Source organism: Equus quagga, chromosome 13, assembly GCF_021613505.1.
Source record: "Equus quagga isolate Etosha38 chromosome 13, UCLA_HA_Equagga_1.0, whole genome shotgun sequence".
NCBI lineage: Eukaryota > Metazoa > Chordata > Mammalia > Perissodactyla > Equidae > Equus > Equus quagga.
Genome location: NC_060279.1, coordinates 61,630,784 through 61,645,955, shown reverse-complemented (window position 1 = coordinate 61,645,955; position 15,172 = coordinate 61,630,784). Strand labels below are relative to the sequence as shown.

The 15,172-nt window shown below is 57.7% G+C and overlaps 2 protein-coding genes across 7 annotated transcripts; both read left to right on the top strand.

Annotated features, from left to right (window-relative positions):
* The first annotated feature begins 890 nt into the window (after nt 1-890).
* On the top strand, nt 891-9,210 carry EXOC3L1 (exocyst complex component 3 like 1). Of its 6 annotated transcripts, none has more exons than XM_046680511.1 (15): nt 891-1,886; nt 2,177-2,236; nt 2,460-2,620; nt 2,702-2,921; nt 3,472-4,084; nt 4,164-4,281; nt 4,417-4,542; nt 4,642-4,742; nt 4,953-5,063; nt 5,809-5,938; nt 6,056-6,178; nt 6,262-6,417; nt 6,509-6,633; nt 6,731-7,495; nt 9,079-9,210. In XM_046680511.1, the coding sequence occupies exons 2-14, from the start codon at nt 2,191-2,193 to the stop codon at nt 6,918-6,920; spliced, it is 2,220 nt and encodes a 739-aa protein (XP_046536467.1). In that variant the 5' UTR covers nt 891-1,886; nt 2,177-2,190; the 3' UTR covers nt 6,921-7,495; nt 9,079-9,210. The 6 variants fall into 6 exon arrangements, with proteins under 6 accessions (XP_046536467.1, XP_046536470.1, XP_046536464.1 ...); XM_046680508.1 differs by having other exon boundaries at nt 893-1,886; nt 2,445-2,620; XM_046680510.1 differs by having other exon boundaries at nt 893-1,886; nt 2,445-2,620; nt 6,731-7,045; nt 9,079-9,149.
* MATCAP1 (microtubule associated tyrosine carboxypeptidase 1) lies at nt 9,150-14,581 on the top strand. Its single transcript, XM_046680517.1, has 7 exons — nt 9,150-9,276; nt 9,913-10,538; nt 10,621-10,764; nt 11,038-11,170; nt 12,080-12,385; nt 12,486-12,583; nt 13,545-14,581. The coding sequence occupies exons 2-7, from the start codon at nt 9,969-9,971 to the stop codon at nt 13,707-13,709; spliced, it is 1,416 nt and encodes a 471-aa protein (XP_046536473.1). The 5' UTR covers nt 9,150-9,276; nt 9,913-9,968; the 3' UTR covers nt 13,710-14,581.
* The last annotated feature ends 591 nt before the right edge of the window (nt 14,582-15,172 follow it).

Here is a 15,172-nt window from a genome sequence, read left to right as displayed (position 1 = left end):
GTATTTCCCCAAACCCGCTCGTAGAGGCTGCCCCGCCGTCTTGGGGCACCGTATTCCTGTCCCTGGCTTCCTGCCAAACAGCAAGCACTAACTACATCTAGCTTGTCCCCTTTTCTCCATCCCCACCCTCCTTCCTGCTCCCAGCCTCATCTTTCTCTCATCTCCATAACTCAGTGCTCAGAAGCCATGGAATTATAACCACTTTTCAGCCAATGCAAACATGTTTACTTATGTGTAAATATATGTAAAGCACTTAGAACAGTTTCTGGTGTGGAAGGATTACGTATTTGCTAGTATCATTTGTTATTTTTTTTTACGGTTTTATTTGTAACATCTTTGCTCTTTTTTTTTTTTTTTTTTTTTTTTTAAAGATTGACGCCGGGCCTGGCCCCGTGGCCGAGTGGTTAAGTTCGCGCACTCCGCTGCAGGCGGCCCAGTGTTTCGTTGGTTCGAATCCTGGGCGCGGACATGGCACTGCTCATCAAACCACGCTGAGGCAGCGTCCCACATGTCACAGCTAGAAGGACTCACAACGAAGAATATACAACTGTGTCCTGGGGGGCTTTGGGGAGAAAAAGGAAAAAAATAAAGTCTTAAAAAAAAAAAAAGATTGGCGCCTGAGCTAACAACTGTTGTCAATCTTCTTTTTTCTTCTTCTTCTTCTCCCAAAAGATCCCCAGTACATAGTTGTGTATTCTAGTTGTAGATCCTTCTAGTTGTGGCATGTGGGACCCTGCCTAAGCATGGCCTGATGAGCAGTGCCATGTCCGCGCCCAGGATCTGAGCCTGCAAAACTTCAGGTCATCGAAGTAGAGCGTGGGAACTCAATCACTTGGCCACAGAGCCGGGCCCTCATTTTGTTATTTTTAATATTGTAATCATTATCGTTTATTTTAGGTGAGGTTCTCTGGGAAACAGAGTGTGAGACAGGAATCTGCCTGCAGGAAGTTTATTGAGGATCCACACTTGCAAGGGAGTAAGACAAGCAGAATGGGGCAAAGAGGGGAATTAAACTGTGATGCAGTTATAATGGAGGCCTCAGCCTACCCTGCTAGGACCTGTGACACTGGGGTGGCCCTTCCAAGGCATTCCACGTCCAGGCAAGGGTACCCAGCCTTTGTGCCCTAACATTGACCAAGAGACTCAGCTATGAGACCTCAGCAGCCTATACTCCTGGCAGCTAGGGGAATGAGTTCCTTTGTCCTGAAGAGTGGATTTGAGTGTGCACCAGACTCCACTGCATTATTACTACTATTTAGTCCCTTCCATGGGCCCCCTTAACTCTCGAGATAAAAACAGCTTTCATAGCTCTTCCACCCATCTCCTGCCATCCCCCACCGCACACCTTCTTCACAACCGGCTGTGGTCTCTCCTCTGCAGAGGCATACACCCTCCTCTCAGAGGCCCTTCAACAGTTTTCATTTTGTGATATTGTTGTCTGCATCCATATTTGCACACCCCACTCTCCACTCCAGGCTGGGGCCATAGAGTTTATGTCTGTGTCCTGAGCACTAAGAGGTCCTAGGTGGGCTGGTCAAGACTTGAGAATCACAGGGTGTACACTCCCCTCCCCCCAAGGAAGTGGCGCCCAGCCCTCCCCACCCCATCCCACAGTACAAATGTTCTTTCCTGTTGGGAATAAAGCGCCAAAGACTCAGCTTCCTTCCTTTCTGCATGTGGCCTTGGGGAGGGAGGGGCCTTGGAGAGAGGAGAGGGCTCCTGGGCAGGGAGGTGGGACAGAGGCTTCCTTGGGGAGAAGAATTCTGCTGCCACCCAGGCCTCGTGAGCCAGTGGAGGGAGTGTCCAACTCTGCTATGAGGTCTGGGGGAGCTGGCCATCCTCAAGGCCAAGGCTGTTTGCGGAGGAGAGAAAACTAGTCAAGCCTGGTGAGTTCCACGCCAAGCTGTCCTCTGTAACTCAGAGCAGGAACAGGGTCCAGCAGAGGCCTGTGCCTACCCTGCCTCATTTGGCATCTGCTGGGGCAAAACTGAAAAACCCAGCAGGCAAGGGCTTCTCAGGTGCCTCCCCAATACACCCACCTCTGTCTCATTTCCTGAGGGGGCTGGGTAAGGACTTCCCTCCTCATTCTCAGAGGGGCCCAGACAGAGGCTGCAGCTCAAACGAGCATCTACTCTGCCCACTCTAACCCAGACCCTCATCCCCATTCCTACCTCAGCTCCAGGGCCTGCCATGGACTCAGCAGCCAAGGACGAAATGCAGCCGGCACTTCTCCCTGGTATGAGCCCTCTGGGTGGACTGTGGGAGGGATGGTGGCAAGAAAGATGGGAATGGTGTGGTTGGGTCCTCCCTGCCAGGTCTGGCTGGAGCTCTGTAGGGTAGTGAGTGGGAGCAGACTGCCCTGGGGGACAGGCCGAGGAGTAGGAAGGGGAGCAGGTTCGGCGGCCACTTCCTGCAGGCCCTGCCCAACTGACGTGGCTGCCCAGGCTCTTCCTGCCCAGGGCCTGAGTGGCCGGAGCAGGAGAGGGCGGAACGGCTGGCCCGAGGTGCAGCACTCAAGTGGGCCTCAGGCATCTTCTACCGGCCGGAGCAGCTGGCCAGGCTGAGCCAATATCGCAGCCGTGAGGTGCAGCGTACCTGCTCCCTGGAAGCACGCATCAAGGTGGGCATCAGGCAGGGAGCAAGAGTGCTGGGAGTGGGCTGCAGGACTGACCAGGACTCACTGGCTGCCTCTCTCTCACAGTCGGTGGTGCAGTCATACCTGGAGGGCGTGAAGACTGGTATGTGGCAGCTGGCTCGAGCCCTTGAGGCTGTGCACGGGGCCCGTGTGGCCCTGGGCCAGGCCCGCGGGTTGCTCCGGGGCATGGCAGAGGCTGCGCAGACCCTAGAGCCCCTGAGGGAGCGGGTTGCCCAGCACAAGCAACTTCAGGCTCTGTCTCAGCTGCTGCCCCGGCTGCGGGCAGGTGAGTGTGCAGGGGCACTGGGTCTCAGCCCTCCAACAATTAGTCAACAAATGCCCATCACATCAAGGGGCAGGGGCATTAGCGTGAGATTGCATGGAGGGACACGCCAGGAACCTCCCAGACAGCCACTCAGGCTTCAAATGACCAATGAAGTAGCGTGCAAGACAGCTCATTCTGGGGTTCCCAAGATGGGATGTCTGAGTCAGGACTGACACCCAGTCAAGTGGCTCTGCCCACCGTCATTGTCAATGTGTTGAAATATGCCTAACAGGGTGGGTGAATACCCACTAGCATGGCCCCCCAGTTCCTCCCTGTCTTCCCTCCAGGATCCCTGGCTTCATCATGTTCCATCAGCTCAAGGGTTTATACTTAGCCCACCAGCTCTCTAGGACATTCCCTAGGTCCTTTCAGGTTGGCCAATGCTCCACTGTACTGGTTATTAAATATTTTACACATCACCCCAGCCCCAGGGCCTCAGCATCTGCTGCTGTACCCATTACACAGGTGGGAAGGCTGAGACCCAAGGCTGTCTCCTCTCCTCCCTCCTTAGTGCCAGCTGCAGTGGCCCACACACAGACCCTGATCGGCGCCCAGCAGCTCTTGGAGGCATATGTGAGCCTTCGGGAGCTGGAGCAGCTGCGAGAGGAGACTTGGGAAGCTTTGGGGGGCCTGGAGTTGCCAATCTTTGAGAGGCTGGGCCCTCTAGCTGAGGCATTGGGCCAGGCTGTGGAGGCAGCTGCAGGGGCTGCAGGGAAGCTGGCACGGGAGGACCCAGCCCTGCTAGTGGCTGCTGTTCGTGTGGCAGAGGTCGATGCTGGGTGCACAACCTCCCTGGAACAGGCTCCCCGGGACTGGCGGCAGCGCTGTCTACGGGCACTACAGGAGGGCCTGGAGCAGATCCACTTTGGGACTCCTCTGCTGCCTGGGCCAGGGGCCCTAGAAGGGTGGCTGGAGGCTCTGCGGGTGGCTCTACCAGCCGAGTTGGCCACAGCTGAGGCACTAATAGCACCCTGCTGCCCGCCACACTACAAGGTGGTCCAGCTGTGGGCCCACACCCTGCACAGTGGCCTGCGCCACTGCCTGCAGCAACTCCTGGAAGAGCCTGAGCTTGGAGCTGCTGACGCCTTCACCTTGCTGCATTGGGCACTGCATGTGTACCTGGGGTCAGTCCCCTTGGGGCAATGGGAAGTGGGTGGATGAGAGGCTGGGGGCTCAGTGTGACAGTGGGCTACTCATCTCTAGGCCAGAAATGATGGGGAGCCTGGAGTTGGGGCCTGAGGCTGACGTGTCTCAGCTGGAGCCCCTGCTGACCCTGGAGAACATAGAGCATCTTGAGACAACATTTGTGGCCAAAGTCCAGGTGAGTAGTTGGGGCCCAGATCCAGAGAAGCTCCACCTCCAGCTGTGGGCCTGTATCTATCGAGTCACATGTCTACCTGTCTCTAGCAGTATCAGTGCCCCGTTATATCCTGCTGCCCCTCACTCTTTCCCCCAGGCAAGTGTGGCCCAGTGGCTGCAGAAGGCACTGGATGGGGAGGTAGCTGAGTGGAGCCGAGAGCAAGAGCCTGACACAGATACATCTGGCTTCTACCACTCACCAATGCCGGCCATTGTGCTGCAGGTGGATGGGAAGTGGTGAGGCAGATGGGCAGCCCCCACAGGGAAAAGGGAGGAGGGCAGGCCTAAGACTCTGCCGATGGCTGCCCATCCCTGCCTGTAGATCCTGGAAGAGAACATTCGTGTGGCGAGCCGGGTCAGTGAATCACTGCAGCAGCGGGTGCACGGCATGGCATTGTCAGAACTGGGCGCATTCCTGAGGAGGTCTGCCACGGGACTGACCCACATCCAACCCCTGGCCCTGCTCCCGGGGAGGCCCAAAGGGGCTCTGAGTGAATAAGGCACACCGGTGGGAAAGGGCTCCTCCAAAACAGGGCCTTGGGTATCTTGGAGGTGGGGCTGGAGTGCCAGAGACTGGGGTTGTGGGAGCACCAGGATGGCAGCAGGTACAGGAGCCACCTCTGCCCTTTGCAGCTTCAGTGACGCTCTGATCCGATTCTCCCGAGACCACCTCAGGGGGGAAGCAATGGCCCCTCACTACGTGCCCTATCTACTGGCTTCCCTCAACCACCAATCAGCACTCAGGTACCAGGAGGCCCCCACAGAACCCTACCTTCACTAACCCTTGACTGAACATCTATTAGGTATGGATCCAGCCCACACTAGGCCATTAGGAATATTGGACTCATGTAGCCCTGGGGGTCCAATCCTAGTTCTACCAATTACTAGCTGTGTGACCTTAGGCGAGTTACCTAATCTCTCTGAATCTCACTTTTTTCATCAGTATTATATGGGTAGTAAGGGGACATTCTGAGAATCACGTGATAACAGGTGTGAAGTATTCACCACAGCGCCTGGCACAGACTGTCAATTATTCATTCATTCAAGGATACTTACCAAGGCCCTACCTGTGCCAGATAATGTCTAGGGTTACAGTTGTGAACAACGAAAAAAAATTCCCTTCCTCTTGACTTCCTCTTATGTTCTTTGGAATGGGGCTGAGAGGACAAAAAAGTTAATGATAATTTTTACTCCCTCTTGCCTGGGATTAACTCTCTCCCCTTACCGAAACAGAAACCAAAAGACGTGACTTGCTCAAGGTCACACTGCGAATTAGAGGCAGGTCCGGCTGGGCTGTGTCCCTTCTAGCTTGCTGAGCCCCACTCCCAACCTCAGTCCACGACCCAGGCCTTCAGAAGCGCAGGGAGCCTCCCTTCTTGCCCCCTCCCGCCACACACTTCTGCCACTAGGTGGCGCCGGATTGGCTAGACGACGGAGGGCCATGTGGGCCTTGGCCTTGGTCCTGAAGCTGTACTTTCGGTCGGTCCAGCTCCTCCGTGTCCGTCCTGCAGCCCGACGGGGTGGCTTCAGGGGCTATGGCTCCAGTGGAAGCAGCGCTGGACGAGTTGCAGAGGAGGATCTGCCGCCTCGTGTTGGAGGCTCTCCTGGTGGAGCTCCAGGTGAGGCTTCAGGTGGGGATGGGGGCGGGAGGAGGAGATACAGTGTATGGGGGTCTCTGAGGGGAATGCTGGGTCTGGATCGTCCCTCCAGCCCCGTTTCTGTTCCCCCTCCCTCAGCCCCTGTTCGAGGCTCTGCCCTCGCGCCAGTGGCTGTCGAGCTCGGAGGTTCTGGACGATGTGTGCCAGCGGACGGCGCGCTTCTGCCAGGACTTCTGGCGCGTGCGGAATCCCGCGGTCCAGGTGCGTTTGGGGGCAAAGGCTGGGGAGGGGGAAAGCGCCCATGAAAAAGGCGTCCTGGACGTATTTGATCGCACTCCCCGCAGCTGCTACTGGCCGAGGCGGAGCGTACCGTAGTGCTGCAGTACTTACGCGCGCTGATGCAGGGTCGCCTAGTGTGCCGCGGTGCCGACGAGCGGACCCAGGCGGCCGAGCGCCTGCGGCACGATGCCGCCCAGCTTCGGGAGCTTTTCCTTGGTTTGGTGAGAGCTCGTTGGGCGACCAGATGGGTGGGAGTCTCAGTGGTTGGGTGGGGGCCGAAGGCCGGCGCGAGACCTACCCCGATGTGCTCAGGGCCTGGAGGAAAGTGTTCAGTGCGCGCCGGTGCTGCTCGCCCTGCGGGAGCTGCTAAACCTCCGCGACCCCACGCTGCTTGGCCTCGAGGTGGCGGGCCTGCGGCAACAATTTCCCGACGTGAGGTGCGAAGACTGGGTGCGAGGGAGGAATGGGGCAGGAAGGGAGGAGGGACTCTGGAGGGGCAGGGCGGGGCTGATGCGCCTCCACGGTGCCCCCTAGCGAGGATCACGTCTCTGCCCTCTTGGACATGCGGGGAGACGTGTCCCGAGAGCAGCGCCTGGCCGCACTGAGCTCCCTGCAGGCTGGCCCACAGCCCTCGCCCGCCGTGGGACGCCGAGCACTCTTCAGCCTCGTGCCAGCACCTACGCCCGCGCCGTCTTCCTGCCTCCCCTCGGGGCCCTGTGCCTGACGCCCGGCTGTCCGCAGAATAAAGTCTTGGCTCCTTTAAGCCTGAACTGTGCGTGTTGAGGAAGGAGAGATGAAATAAAAGTGCCCGTTAAGTGTAGGGGGTCTACGCGCAGTGACGCGCCTAAGGTATGCCGGCTCCAATCCTGGAGCGCGGGCTGCTCCCCACCTATTCCGGCATCACCCTTGTATGCGGGCTGCGTTCCCAAGTAGCCGGGCTTCCGCCGCCTTACGCGCCGGGGCAGTGAGCTTCTGTCTCCTCGTCCCTGACTCCAACGACCGAGGAGCCCCGAAGCCCCGGAAGCCTACTGACCCTCATGGAGGAGGCGGGCTTAAGACGACGCCCAGCCCAGGGGCGTGACCTGGTGGCGCACACCGCCTCCTCTGCTCTGCCTGGCCCCACCTCAGCTGTGTTCTCGGGCGCGCGCCACCGCGGAGATTGACGCGAATCCGCGCTCCTCCGTGCGAGCGTGCGCGCGCCCGAGTGCGTGCGTCACCAGCGTCCGCTCCCCCGGGCTGGGCGGCCGGCGACCGGTGTTGAGGAGCGGGAACGGCGGTGGCAAGAAGAGGAGCGAACAGGTTGGGGCGCGGCCCGCGGATGGAACCCCCCCCACACCCCCGATAGGCCGGGAAGGCGCGCGACGCGACCCCTCCTTATCTACCAGAGAACCCCCCTCCATTGTCCTCTGGCCCCGCCCCCCATTGGGCACGCCCTTTGCCCCCTGGCTCGCCACTTATTGGCTGCAGGTCACGCCCCTCCTCGAGCTCCCCGTCCCTACTGGCTCCTCTTCCACGTTATCCTCTCCGGGAGTTTCTTATTGGCGCAGGCCACGCCCTCTCATTTTTCACCAGACTCCGCCTTCAGTTTGGGCTCCTCCCCCAACCATCTTTCATTCATTCTGCATCTGGCGCTGGGTTCTTGGGACATGAGGGTGAATCAGACTTGTCCTTGCCCTCAGGGAGTTCAGGGAATGTTAGGGGAACACGGACCTAGGCTTTGACAGTGACAGCCTAGGGCGGTAAAGAAGCCGCCTAGGCACTTGGAACCTCTGAGACACCCGGAAGGCTTCCTGGAGGAGGTGAGGCCTAAACCGAGCCCTAAAGAATGGTTAGGTGTTTGCTCCAGGGAGACATTGGGAGGACATTCTTGGCAGAAAGACCTGAGACATGAAAGAGACAGGCATATTCTAGTAATTGCAAAGAGGTAGGTCTAAAGAAAGAAGGGGAGATGAAGGGCAGGGTCCAGGTAGAGGCCTGGAGACCAGTGAGGAGTCCAGAAAAAGTGCACCGTTAGTTGAGGGGAGTGAAGCCTGAGGCCTGAAATCTTTTCAAGCAAGCTCATCACTAGGCAGAGTGGAGGGGGTGGGGATCAGATCTACATGGGAAAAAAGGGAAGGGAAGGAATAATTCCAGTTCTGAGATGGAGGAGTGCTCCTGGGTTCATTCATGTTATTAAGCAACTGCTCTGGGTCAGGTACTGTTCTGAGTTCTGGGGACACAGCTGTGTACACTAAAAAGAGGAAAACAACTAACAATTAACTATACTGTACTTCAGATGGTGATAACTGCTACAGAGCAATAACGTGGGGCAGGGGAGGTTTACTAGTTTATAGAGTGTGTTAAGGAGGATTCTCTAATAACATATTTGTGCAGAAATCTGAGGACAGTGAGACAGCCACTCCTGAAGTTCTGTGGGGAAAACATTCCAGACAGGGGACATGTGCAGTTTGAGATGCTTGCTATACATTCAATTAAAGATGTTCAATTGAGAACTTGCAACACTGGTCTGAAGTTATGGAAGAAGTCTGGGCTGATGATTTTAAAACCACGAGAGTGGATGAGATCAGCGAGGGAGTGAGCATAAATGGAGAAGTTTCCATAGAAGTTTTCATGTCTTGGGGCATGTTTCTAGGATGAAGTGATTAACTGTGTCAAGTGCTGCTGATCAATATGAAGATCACTGGTGATCTTGGTGAGATCGGTTTCAATGGCGAGTGGGAGACAAAAGCCTAATTGAAGGGAAATTTGAGAGAGAACAGGAAAGAAGGAACTGGAGGGTGCAGATGACTCAAGGTGTGCTGCAATGAGGAGCAGCTGGAGGGAGATGCAATGGAGCTGGAGGAGTGTGGGGTCAAGTGATGGTTTTGTTTTGTTTTTTTAAGACAGAGAAATAACAGCATGTGCTTATGCTGATGGAAAGAATCCAGTAGAGAGGAAGAGACTGATGATGTGGGAGATGTAGGAGAGAGGAGAAATGCTGGAATTGTGTCCCTGAGCAGGCAAGGGAGTTAGGAGCTGGAGCCTTCGATCAGTCTCTGGGGAGAGGCTTCACTGGACTGAGCCCAGGTACAGAGTCAAGGGTGAGTGTCCCTTCACTAGCCTTAGATGACCATGAGGAAGATGCCTCTGATAGGGGACAGACCACGCTTGGATTTGCTGAAGTTTCCCTCTACTTCCCAAAAGCAGATTCAATTTGGATTTGAACAGATGGCCCAGAGAGGAGAGAGCATTCCAGGTGGAGGGACTAGCATAAGCAAGGGGCACATAGGCTTTCAAACTGACTGAGGCCAAATGGGCTGGGGGAGGTAGGTGGAGCCGGGCCGGGGGAAGGGTTGAGACTGAGAAAAGGCCATAGGTAGAAGGTAGTGAGGTCTCCTTACCCATCATCCTGGTAGCTGAGGCCCAACCACACTGTACCAGCTCCCAGTCTGGGTGGGCACTGAGCATAGGGATTAGAATCATGAGTAGGGGCTCAGGCCTTGCTCTCAGGAGCTCACAGGCTAAGGGGATTCCAGTAACCACCATCTAGTCCAGTTTGCTTGGGTGAGCCTGCTGGAGGGAATGAACACTGGGGTGGGGGTAGGGGGTGGCCACCCAGACCTCTGGAGGCAGGCTCTGGGCTCAGCAAGGACCCAGCAAGGGCATGTGGAGCACAGGGCCTGGTGGTCCTCAGGCCACACCCACTCATGCCTCCCCATGCCCTTCTGTGTCCCCAGAAGTCGACATTGTGGGGAGTTGGAGTGACCCGTCTGGATGTGACCCCCAGGACAGAATGGTGCTGGACTCAGGGGCTCAGGTGTATGAGCAGGCACCCCCCAGCCCACCAGCCAGTCCCGCATCCTTGGGACATAGGCTGAAGCCCTCAGACCAAGATGGGAGACTGCTGTACCCCTGGCCTCGGTCCCTGGCCTTGCCCCTGGCTCTATCAGTCCCCTCAGCCCTGCGGCCCCGGCCTGAGCTGCAGCCCTTCTCAGAGCTGCACTTGGGCCACCGTGGCCACATGCGTCGCAGTGAGAGCACCTACACCGTAAATAGTACTGGCCGGCGGGGGGGCAGCACCCAGGGTCGGGCCCCACCTAGACGGGGACAGGACCCAGGTAGGGGCACCCTGCGGTCTGCAGCCTCTCTGCCTCACATTGCTAAGACTCGAAAAGATGCAGGCCGTGGTGCCAGAAGGAGCCCCTGCATGTTGGTGGCCCTGCGGCCAACCAACATGGACCGTGAGCGGGACAAGTTCTTCCAGTCCCATTACACCTACAACCCACAGTTCGAGTACCAGGAGCCCATGCCCACGGCTGTGCTGGAGAAGTACTGTGAGGCTTCTGGACAGTTCATCCATCAGGTCAGTCCAGCCTGCCCACCTCACCTCGGCCCCATCTACCCAAGAGGCCTGGCCTGACCAGCCACTGTGGTCCTGTGTGCAGGCCGTTGGCATCATCGAGGCTGTCCTGGAGAAGTTTGGTACCTATGAACACTTTGAGGCTGCGACTGGGGGCCAGCTGCTGACCAAGTGCCAGATCTGGTCCATTGTGCGCAAATACATGCAGAAGGAGGGCTGCGTCGGGGAGGTGAGCTTGCCCTGCCTGTGAGGCCCCTTTTCAAGCCCCATATCAGGCTGCTGAGTGGGTGGTGCCAGGCCCAGCTCCACACCTGCCCGGCTAGTGACCCCAGGCAAGTCCCTGTCCATGCCCCAGTGAGGTGGGAGCTGGCTCTGAGCAGAGATGGTGAAGGGTGGGTGTCCTGGCCAAGTGTCTGGCCTGGCTGCCCTGTGGCATCAGTGGGTCTACCTGCACACTGGCCCTAGGGCTGGTGACCATGGCTCAGGGTGATGCCGTCTGCAGGTTGTGGTGCAGCTGAGTGAGGACCTGCTGTCCCAGGCAGTGATGATGGTGGAGAACAGTCGACCAACACTGGCCATCAACCTGACCGGAGCCCGCCAGTATTGGCTGGAGGGCATGCTACGGCATGAGATAGGTCAGGGTGTGGGTAGACGGGTGGGCGGGTAAGGATGAGAAGGGGCTGGGATGGGGGGAGGGCAGTGAGGGTCCCAGTAACCCTACGCCCTCTTTTTCTCCCCCTTCCCTCTGGAGGCCGGGCCCTTTCCCTTCGTGAGCAGCTACCTCCTCCCTCTGGCTCACAGAGGTAGGCCAGAACACGCCTGCCCACTCTCTGGGCTCACCCTCATCTCTTGCTCCTTTGGGGTATCTTTTCCTCCCTCTGCTTCCTCTCTGACTTCCCTTGACAGTGGGGACAAGGCTGCTGAGGCCTGGACAGGCTAGAGGAAGAACCTAAAGGGTCTCACTAGCCCAGCCAACATGCAGGCCCTCCAGCGTGCCTGGAAGGCCAGATCCTATGAATGGAATTGGCTGAGGACACACAGAGCCGGGTTTAGGAGGGATAGGCCCGGGTGGAAAAGAGAGCATGGGACACTAATTCCTGTCTGTCTCTCATCAAGAATCCTGTTGCTCTGGGCAAAAGGGAGTTTTTGCTGGGGACATCAGCATGACTGTCAAAATGACATAGGCATGCAGGATGTGGGGACGGGGTGGTGTGTGAGTTCCTGCTCCTCTTCGGGGGGCTGGGGGCAATGTGAGTTTGGGAGAGTTGTGTATGTGTGTGTAGCCCTGGACGGGTGTGGATTCTCCGTGTGAGCCTCTGGGTCCTTGGGTGTGAGTTCACCTGAGGAGGGTCTTCATGCTGCCTGGGGTTGGGTGAGTATGCGTTTTTCTGGGAAGGGGAGTGGATGCGGGGAAAGAACTTGTGTGAGAGCTTGAGTTTAGGGCCATGAGGATACGTGAGGTCCAGCTTGGTGGAGCAGGGCAGGGGCAGGCTGGTGGGTCCCCTGGATGCTCCGCCCAGCGCCGCCTCCCCCCCGCCCCCCAGGCACCCACTACCTGCGGGGCGTGAACAACGCGCGGCAGCCCTGGCACAGCGCCGAGGGCCGCCTGCAGTACGGGCTGCGGCCGGCGAACCCCACCGAGGAGGGCCTGGCCAGCCTGCACAGCGTGCTGTTCCGGAAGCAGCCCTTCCTCTGGCGCGCTGCGCTGCTCTACTACACCATCCACCGAGCCGCGCGCATGTCCTTCCGCCAGCTCTTCCAGGACCTGGCGCGCTACGTGCAGGACGCTGACGTGCGCTGGGAGTACTGCGTGCGCGCCAAGCGCGGCCAGACCGATACCTCGCTGCCAGGTGGGCACCCGCGCCGGGGGAGTGCACTGATGTGGGGCAGTGGGTGAGGGTGGGACTTCGGGCTAGGGGCTCACAGCCTTCTGGTCTCCCATGCCCACAGGCTGCTTCAGCAAGGACCAGGTGTACCTGGACGGCATCGTGCGCATTCTGCGGCACCGCCAGACCATTGATTTCCCACTGCTGACCTCTCTGGGCAAGGTGAGGGGCCACGGACCTTCGGAGGTCCCAGCCAGCTCTCCCCCTCACCGCAGTATTCTTTGAATCTCTGATTGGTGCTCTACTGAAGACTGGGTGCCAAGCCTCTCTGGTTGGGGGCGTGGGTGGAGGTGAGTCTGGAGGCCAAAATTAGGTGCTTGACCCAGCCCGCAGTATGTGTGTAGATACTACATCTCAAAGGAGGTGAGCGTTCCAGGCCAAGGGAGCAGTCAGAAAGGCCTGGGGAAGCATCCTGGAGAAATGGTTAAGGACCCAGGCCCTGGCACTGGTTATCTGTGCCAGGCTGGGGAAGATGAACTTCATCCAAAGCAATGAGGAATCAGAGGAGCTCTAAGCAGAGGAGAGGCCTAGGGAAGGGAGTGCAGAGGGAAGAGGGGGAAGCGTTTCCTCCAATCACTCCCGCAGAATGGATGGTGGTCTGGGCTAACCCAGCAGTGGCCATGCAGTTGGAGAGGGAGGGAGACAAACTGGAAAGCTCTTCAGAGAGTGGAATCCCGTTAACTCAGTGGCCACCTGGAGTGGGAGGGTGACGTATTCCAGGCCCCCTCCCTGGAATCTGACCTAGGGGACTGTGAGGAGGGTGCTGGCATAAGCTGGCTCCCAGGAGTCCATTGTTGGATATGGGGAGTCTGAGGTGCCTGAGGGATATCCAAGGGAAGGTGTTCAGAAGGCACTTGGATACCTAGGTTTGGAGGTGAGGGGAGAAGCTGGGCTGGAGACAGGAATTGGGTTTTAGCACATAGATGATAAAAGAAGGTGTTGAGAGAAGGAGCAGACACCGCAGGACTGAGCCTCTGGGTACATAAGATTGAGAGTGAATCAGGAGGGGAGAGGGAGGAGTTCCGGGAGCAAAGGGCAACCAGCCATTGGTAGAAAGCTGAGACCAGCTGCCTGAAAGCCAGGGCACTCAGCCTACCCCTGAGGCCCAGCTTCCTCTCTGCAGGTGTCCTATGAGGATGTTGACCACCTGCGGCCCCATGGGGTGCTGGACAATACCCGGGTGCCCCACTTCATGCAGGACTTGGCACGCTATCAGCAGCAGCTGGAACACATCATGGCCACCAACCGGCTGGATGAGGCGGAGCTGGGCCGCCTTCTGCCTGACTGACGCAGAGGCCCTGGACAGAGGGTTCCAGATCAGCCCCCAGAACATGAAGCTGGCTCCTGTGTGCTTCCCTGGCCTGGGTGTTTCTTGGGGAACTGGGAGGGCAGGAACAGCTCAGGAGGGAGGAATGGCAACATCAGAGGGTTTGTGTCCCTCGCTAGCCTCTTTGGGGCCTGGGGACCAGCAGCAGCATATCAGGCAAACTGAGTCTGTCCTCCTGCCTCCAGGTCTCTGTTGAGCAGAGGGGAAGCCTGAGGGCAGGGGGGAAGCTGAGCATGCGTGGGGATGGCGGGTGGTTTGGGAGTAGAAACTTGTTCTTGCATGGGATGGCTTTGAGTGTCTGCGTACTCCAGTCTCTCCCTTCCCTCACCTGGTCCCTTGGTGCTCCTTCAGCTTTCATGCTGTCTACCTCTCACTGGGTCCTGGTGGGGATCTCCTTTCTCCTGGGTTGATTGCCTGAGCCTGAGGTCCTGGCTTTCACACAGACTCAAGGGGCAAGGGTTCTGGTAGTAGAGACCCAGCTGGGCTGGGGTTTACTTTCCAGCCTTTTGCTTCTCCCGCTGGTTGTATATTTATTCCCTATTTATGTGCTCTACTTCCTGGGGCTGGGAGGCAGCAGCTCCTGAAGGGTCGATGGAGAGAACAGGGCTCCTCTGGAAGGGACCAATTGTTCCTACCCCCAGTCTCATTTCTCACACACACGCAGTCCTTCAGGCTTTGTGAGTCAAGCCTAAGAGCTCACCTGGCCCTGCACCCACCCACCCCCTCCACTGGCCTCTGTTATTCTTGTCCTTGCCCACACTCTCATAGCTGGTCTCTGGCAGAGGTTGGCATAGCCTGGCGGTAGCCACAATCCAATGGAGTCTGAGGGGCAGGCCCCCCTGAGCCCCCACGGACCAGGAGAGGTGCAGAGATGGTTGCTTCCAGTTTCACCTCAGACTCAGCTGTGTCAGGTTGACCCAGGCCCTCTCCCACCCTTGGCCTTAGTTTTCCCATCTGTAAAACTCGGAAACAAACGCAGCTGGAAAGTCCTCATTCATTTAGTCAATGATTATATAGAGCGCCATCCGTGTGCCTGTTATGGGTTAGAACCCTCACTGAACTCCCAGTCCGGAGAAGTTGGACAATTAAAACAGTAACAATGAAGTGTGTGGTCTCTGTCTACCCAAGATCCCTTCCTCTTCCTCTCTTCTAATCTCACTTCCCAAGGCTGTGAGCTCCAGCCCTCCCCAAGTGGAGAGAAGTCCCCCCTCCCTGGCTCTCTGTGCCAGGTCCAGGGGCTTCCATGGAGTAGAGCTGGTGACGACACATGCTCCCAAATGGTTCATGAGGGGGAAAGGGCTGTGGAGTAGGGCCCAGGGGTCAGGCCTTTGTCCCACTGGGGCCTAGGTGGTCTGGGGTCTCCAGGGGTGCAGCTTGCGTTATTGAGGATGGAATGGGACTGAGAACTGGGTGGTGGGGCACAG